The sequence below is a fragment of the Microtus ochrogaster genome, chromosome 4, assembly GCF_000317375.1.
Source record: "Microtus ochrogaster isolate Prairie Vole_2 chromosome 4, MicOch1.0, whole genome shotgun sequence".
NCBI classification, from domain to species: Eukaryota; Metazoa; Chordata; class Mammalia; order Rodentia; family Cricetidae; genus Microtus; species Microtus ochrogaster.
In genome coordinates this window covers 43,674,408-43,681,315 of record NC_022011.1, presented here as the reverse complement: position 1 = coordinate 43,681,315, position 6,908 = coordinate 43,674,408, and the positions used below count along the sequence as shown (strand labels likewise).

The following is a 6,908-nucleotide window of genomic DNA, read 5'->3' as shown; positions in this document are numbered from 1 at the left end:
AAAAAAAAAAAAAAAAAAAAAAAAAAAAAAACAACTGTCCAAGCCAAGGGCAGAAGTCACATGCTGAGGCGGGTCAGCATAGATGATTTCGACAGGTCCAGAAAGATCTGTTGAGGGCTTCCAAACCCAGGCACTTGCGCACCCTACTCATGCCCTGGAAGCCAGATGAGGCTGTGGTCTCTGGGGCTGTGGAGATACCCAGGGACTATCTCCGCAGTTCACAGTGACTGTCTTTAGCAGAGCACATACCCAGTGAGAGAAAGCTCAGGGCTTAAGGCATGCAGACACTCAGCAAGGACAGGCTGAGGGAGATTAACTTACAGCCCAGGTTTTCGTCAGTCTGAAGATGGGAGCACTCTGTAACGCTGACACCACAGACATGAGAGAATGAAGGTTGTTGAGTTCTAGAAGTTTCTGGGAAACACAAAGATATGGAATACATTATTTTGCTGCCATAGACAACAGAACAAAAACATGCTTGAGTGTTGCCAAATGTTGTCATATTTATGAAATTCAGTTACACTTAAAATATCTCACACAGAAAATATAGTTCTAGAAAGTTTATAGGAAACATATGATCTTTTCCTCTCATTTTTTAAAGAAGGTTGAGTCCCCATCTGAAAAATTTGCCAATTTTTATAATCTGACTTGTTTGATTGCTGGATGGAAGCAAGGCTTAAGACTGGTTAATTGCTTTGTTTTCATAGTTGACCCTGAACAGGCAGGCTTCTGTGAGAAGACCCCAATGTGCAGACAGCACCAGCAGCTTATAAAGCAGTTACCTTAACCATGGATGGGAAAGAGGCCAGGGGAGACGTTATCAATCTGTGCAATGGTTCTCAGCTGGGAAGGCAAGGCTCAGGATTCCCAGGCCCCAAGTGAGTGAGGACATATGGTGTCACTTCAGTCTCAGACAAGTTCTTTACCGTGGAGGGCCACAGAAAGACTCAGCAGAGCTGCGGCAGAAGACCATAGTCTCTAGTCTTGTCTTTTTAGTTGAGGTGAGCAGTGAAGCTTGTCCTAGCAAGAGGATGCCACGGACAAAATCCCAGCTTCTTTTTCTTGTGCCCCTTTGGCAAGTTACCCAGGCCTTCTGCATTGCAGTGTCTTAGTGTTCAACTGAGGGTGGTGACTATGGTACCTGTGCCACCTGAGATGAACATGCCAAACTGCCCAGCTGGGCAGGTCCCTGTCTTCTCTATCTGGAAGGCTCATTTCCACCCCCTCACTCACTGTCTTCCTCAGGTTGCCCTTCCTCTTCCATGCCTTTCCTAACCATGTTCTCAAATGCCCATGTTCTCACGTGTGTCCTGTGAGAGCAGGGATGAAGTGTTATCTACCACCCTGCACTTGTACCTTGCACAAAGCCTAGCACAGTACGTGAGATAAATCAATTGATAAAAGCCTTTAGGCCTGTCCCCTACCACTCTACTCCTACTTGGAAGCAGGGCCTTAACCATATAAACTGAGTGCTTCACTTCAGACATCTTGTAACACTCCATCATTATTTCCTGTGTGTAAGAACAGATGCTCCCAGGGAGATTTCAGTTGTGTATCTGAATTGCTGTGCCTGCCACAGACTTTTCTCCCAGTGGCAAGGCATCTAGGGCATTATCTAACCTGTCCCTTTCTCTTCTACAGACTGGAAAACCAACACTCAGGGAGGGAGGGGGCACACAGATAACATGACCTTCCTCAGTAAGGGAGGGGACAGAGATTAAGGAGGGGTCATTTGGGCTCCTTAGGTGGGGACTATGCTAATTTTCAAACAGAAGCCATATGAGGACTGGAACATGCCCAGCATCCTTTTCAAGCAGCATGAAAAACAGCACCAATCCCAAGTGTTCCCAGAGACTCCACGGGATGGTGAGCTCTGACCCTGACAGAGTTAAAGACTGCTTAACCTTCTGGGGACAGGAGGCACAGCAGCTTCCCTGAGGGTGTGTGACTGTGAGTGCTGCTCCACTGGTTAGCTGAAGCCCTCAGCAGGGACACTTCGTCTCTCTTCACCGCCCCTTCCCACTGTGCAAATGGAATGGCAGCCTTGAACAATGACTCCGATCACACTGGCACAGCAGCTGTCACACAACCTGGTACCCAAGGCCTGTGTCCAGGACAGCTTCGTTCTAGGGTCATGTGCCCTGGAAGGAAGCCATGAACTAGGTAGAACAATGCTACCAAGGCGAGCCTGAAGGCCCAACATAGCACAGCCTGACAGTCAGAAATGAGGAGAGAGGAGGAGAAAGGTAGACCCTGATCAGCAGCATGGACAGAGCCTATCAGCAGGGCTCGACTGGTCCATGCCTTCACTCAGAATGGGTGTGAGGGACCCTGTTGATACAACTGTACAGGACATGACTAGATCAAAAGCACTGGGGCTAACTACAATCTATGGGCCCCCAGCGTGGGCAAAACCCAAAGGAGAATGGACAGATTCCAGGAAACCACTGGGCCACATACAGAGACTGGAAGTGATGTGGACCCCCGTCTCCCTGTCTGGAAGGCCCAAAACATCTGCCAAAGTTCTGAAGAAACACATTTTGAGAAATAAACAGCTTACCTTGGCTATTTTCACAAAATGGCTCAGGATTTCTGCCCTTATTTTTAAAGTCTGTGCTGTTAGAATTTCTCGTACAACCCAAAAGCTGACCTGCAGAGTCAAATACACACAGAGAGACACACATACGGAGAAGTAGTTAGATGCCAGGCTGTCCATATCACCCTTTGCCCACCATCACTGCAGGGTTTCCATGGGGGCAGTTCCTTGTGGCACCCATGGCCAGATGGGCTCCATATCTGCCCTGCCTCCTCCAGCACATAGTGTGGATCAAAGGAACAGACGCTGTCCTCACCATGCAGCACAGTGCTGGACCCCACTACACACGCCAGTGCTTCTGTAGGTGCCTCAAGGAGGATCGAGATGTGGGAAGAAGATGGGTGATAGAATGGATGGACCAATGGAAATGTGGACAGGAGTTCAGACAAAGAGAAGTGTCTACTGATGACGCCTTCCATAAGTCCACACTCCAGGCAAGCCGAACACAAGGAGGATTTGCTGATATTTGCACAGTTGCAACAAACTTTACTTTCTAAAAGAGGCTTGCCAATAATAAGAGATACAGAGTCCCACTAGCCCTGAGGGGCATGAATCTTCTGGAGGGGCATGGGTCAGCCATGAAGGTAGTTTTGATGTAGAACTTTATACAAACAGGCCTCCTGAGCCCTGGAGTCTGTTGGTGGCAATAAGAAAGTTGTCTATCAGCATGAGGCTCGCTCACAGCACCAGAGAAAAACAGAAAGCAGGCAGCCAAGAAATGCTAGGAGAAACTCAGTGCTTCTCGTTTATGCCTCTCAGCATCAGGACAGTGGTGTCCCAGTGTGCAGAACAGCGTGGCAGAGAGACGGTACAGCCACATGTACAGGGAAACAGGGTGAGATGCGGAAACCACTCTCTTGACAAGGGAAGAAACGGTGAAGGGCAGCCTGATGTTTAAAAAGCAAGCCTGCTGTACAAGAACACACCTTCTCCTGACTAAAATACTGCTGTGTTACAGATAGAGAGCAAGAGATGCTGAGAATAAGCAATTGGCCGTTTTGTTAAGCAGGAGCATCACGGAAATACTGTCTCGGTGTAATTAGTCATGGCTGCCTGCAGATCACATCTGGGTTTCTGTAGAATCATTTTTTCCAGGGGACTGTCAAAATTAAGTTCAGACTCAAATGTTTACCAGTCGCTTCTGGAAGACAGTTATTCTGGGCACCAAACAGAAGATTGCAAAGCTTATATTTAAGATGTGTACTTTCTATGCTACATACTCTCAAGTGTGATGCTCCTCATGTGTAACTTAACAGATTCTTGGGTACCAAAACCTCACACATTCTCCTGGTCTGGTTCTAGAAGGAGCAGATAAAGGACCTGCACACCCAGTATGCAGAGGCTCTGAGCCAACAATCAGGTCAACAGATTTGCATGAAGCCCTACTGTGTGCAGGGACCAGACTCTATAAGTCCTCTTATCTGGACTGCTGGAAGAAACCAGAAGAGGCAGAGCCCTCCCATCTGGACTGGAGGGTAGCTGTAGTGACAGCTGCAGTTCAGAGCATGGGAACTGCAGTGTTGGGCCCTGAGAGATGGGAGGCAGTTTCCTTGGTAAGGCAGGACCGAGGTGTCACCGTGTATGCCATGACTCAGAACAGCTAAGTGGCTGGTGGGGCTGAAGGAGGGCCATGTGGTGCAGCAGTGAGGACAGACAACCAGATATGGACTACCAGACTTCAGTGCTCAGGCAGGAAAAGATGGATCTAGGACACCACCCATGCTGGGACCCTGATTCTGAGTGGAGTGACAAAGGAAATCCCCGTCAAGCATGGGCACCCCCTAGGACAGGCAGCGGTCTGTGAGGTGGGAGTCTGGATAAAACTGCAGTGATGAAGATGTGAATGGGGGCAGGTAAGAAAACATGCAGGTGATTTTGTAAACAACTACAGTTACAAATTTAAGAATCTAACAAGAGTTCTAAGTTGGAGCTAACATTGTTATTTAAAATAATGACCTTTTCTGCTGGGGGTGGGGTCAGGAAACTGCCTATGAGGGAATAATGTATTTCTGGAAATGTACTTGTCTGAATTCTCTTTAGAGTCTATACAATTGTGTGTTTTAAAAGAGAGAAATGAATCTATTTTGGGGTGCAAAAATATATACTTTAAAAATACCTGCATATGTACACGTGTGTATGTGTGTACAAACGTGTGTGTACGTGAACATGTGAGTGTATTTTTATGTGTGTGTGCATGCCTGAATATGCATGTGTGTACATATGCATAGCACATGGGCTTTTGAGTGTTTCTGTGCACGTGCATACCTGTATGCATGTATGTGTGTATGTTTGAGTGTATTTGTAGACCAGGCTGGCCTCGAACTCAAGAGATCCACTTGCTTCTGCCTCCCAAGTGCTGGGATTAAAGGTGTGTGCCACCACTGCTGCACTGTAAGCATCTTTAAAATTCACATGAATTTACACTGTTATCCCCAACTCTACCATTAGCACATGGATTCTAGCTTTCCCCCTTGCTTGTTTGTAACTTCCCACTCCAGAGAGAGAAGCATGCTCCCAGGCTCTGCCATCCACACCTCAGCCATCCAGTGCCAGCATACATCCTTCAGCACTATTTCATAGCTGTCAACCAGCTTGAAGAGCACTTGGATAGGACACAGTGCTCCTGTGTGTTTCCAGCTTCAGAATTATGCCCCACAAGCCTAGGCAGTTTGGATGCTAAACTTGCTGAACCTGGATGGAGGTGGGCGGTCCTTGGACTTCCCACAGGTCGGGGAACCCTGATTGCTCTTCAAGCTGACAAGGGAGAGGGACTTGATCGGGGGAGGGGGAGGGATGTGGGAGGCGGTAGCGGGGAGGGGGCAGAAATCCTTAATAAATAAATAAAATTTAAAAAAAAAAAAGAATTATGCCCCACATAACTCCAGAGCTAACTCAGAGCAGCAACTTTTCCCCATGCCTCCGAAAAGAAGTAACTTCACAACTTTGTAAGCATCTGTTCTAGGGGCCTTCCATCTTCAAGTTGTAGTTTCTAGTTTGTGTGTATTGAGGTCTTGGTGCTATAACATTGTGAGTTTTCACTAAGATTCTGTCATGGAGCCACCATTACCCTATACAGAACTGTCTTACCCTCTTAAACATACAAATCTCAGTTAAAGATGTGGTTCACTGGTAAAGCAAGGAAAAAGCTTGAGTTCAATTATGGTACCAAAAAAAAATTTGTCAACAGAAACTCCCTGTACTCCACCCACTCAGGCCTTTCTCCTTCTCAATCCCTTGACAACTGCTGACTTCATCTCTGTAATTTTACCTTTTCCAGAATGTCATGGAAGGAAAAGAAAGAAAAAGATAAACTTCTACACTGGCTTTCACCTTGAAATACACAATGAAAAGCCCATGTCTATGTGACTTCATAGCTCCTTCCACTTTTGTGTAAATACTATCCAGTGTGTTTGTCCATGCCCTGCTGAAGACATCTCAGCTCCTTCATTTCAGACAACTATTAACATGAACACTGCTGTTCTAGTGTGTGTGTGTGTGTGTGTGTGTGTGTGTGTGTGTGTGTGTGTGTGTAGGTTTTGAGCCTCTAGGTCAGTGCATGAGGTAACTGCTGAACCACATTTGTGCCATCCTGCATCGCCAACACTGAATGAGTTGTTCTGCCCCAGGTCCTCAGCGGCTCTGCTGTGATTCAGATGCATAGGGAGCTGTTGTTGTTCCGTGCCCTGGGTGATGGACACTGAGCATCTACTCAAGGTGATGCATCTGAACTGCTGAGGAGTCTTCAGAGTGGACTGTTTCAGACAAGTGCTTTGCACTGTCTGTATCTATCTTTATTCTCTTAAATGTGCCTTTTGCATAATGGAAGTATCTTAGTCTTAATAAATTCACTAATTTTTTTCTTTCACAGGTTGTCTTTTGGTCTCTAACAGCTCACCATCAAATCCAAGGGCATAGAAATTCCCGGCCTATGTATTCTCCTAAAAGTTTACATCTGAGTATCTGACCCATTTTGAGTTAATTTTTATGAAAGGCTTAAAGTCTGTATCTAAATTCACCTGCACACATGCGCATGCACACAAACACGCAGAAAGTGCACTCTTCAGCTGCCCCAGCACACTCTCGGCACACATTCCATCCCACTGGCCTAGGTTTCCATGCTCTTCTGTCAGCAGTGACTCTGCAGCGTTTTCTCTATTCCAGCATTGCACTGGGTACTGCAGGCCTCTGGTCAGTCTACACAACCTTTGGAATGCATCTGTTGGATCTCACACACAGCACTGAACCTAAATGTCAAGTGGAGAACTGACGTCATAATGACACCACGTCTTTTCATCCATGAAGACGAAGCCTC

At 46.7% G+C, this 6,908-nt stretch overlaps 1 protein-coding gene across 9 annotated transcripts in view; it reads right to left on the bottom strand.

The window, feature by feature from the left end:
* Window positions 1-6,908, bottom strand: part of Ralgps1 (Ral GEF with PH domain and SH3 binding motif 1) — a 232,807-nt gene that overhangs the window by 141,245 nt on the left and 84,654 nt on the right. For all 9 annotated transcript variants that reach the window (XM_026778124.1, XM_026778130.1, XM_005346022.3 and 6 more), the window contains 2 exons: window positions 2,561-2,650; window positions 322-414 (listed from right to left, as the gene is read on the bottom strand). In XM_026778124.1, the coding sequence (XP_026633925.1) occupies window positions 322-414; window positions 2,561-2,650 (183 nt within the window). The remainder of the gene's footprint in view (window positions 1-321; window positions 415-2,560; window positions 2,651-6,908) is intronic.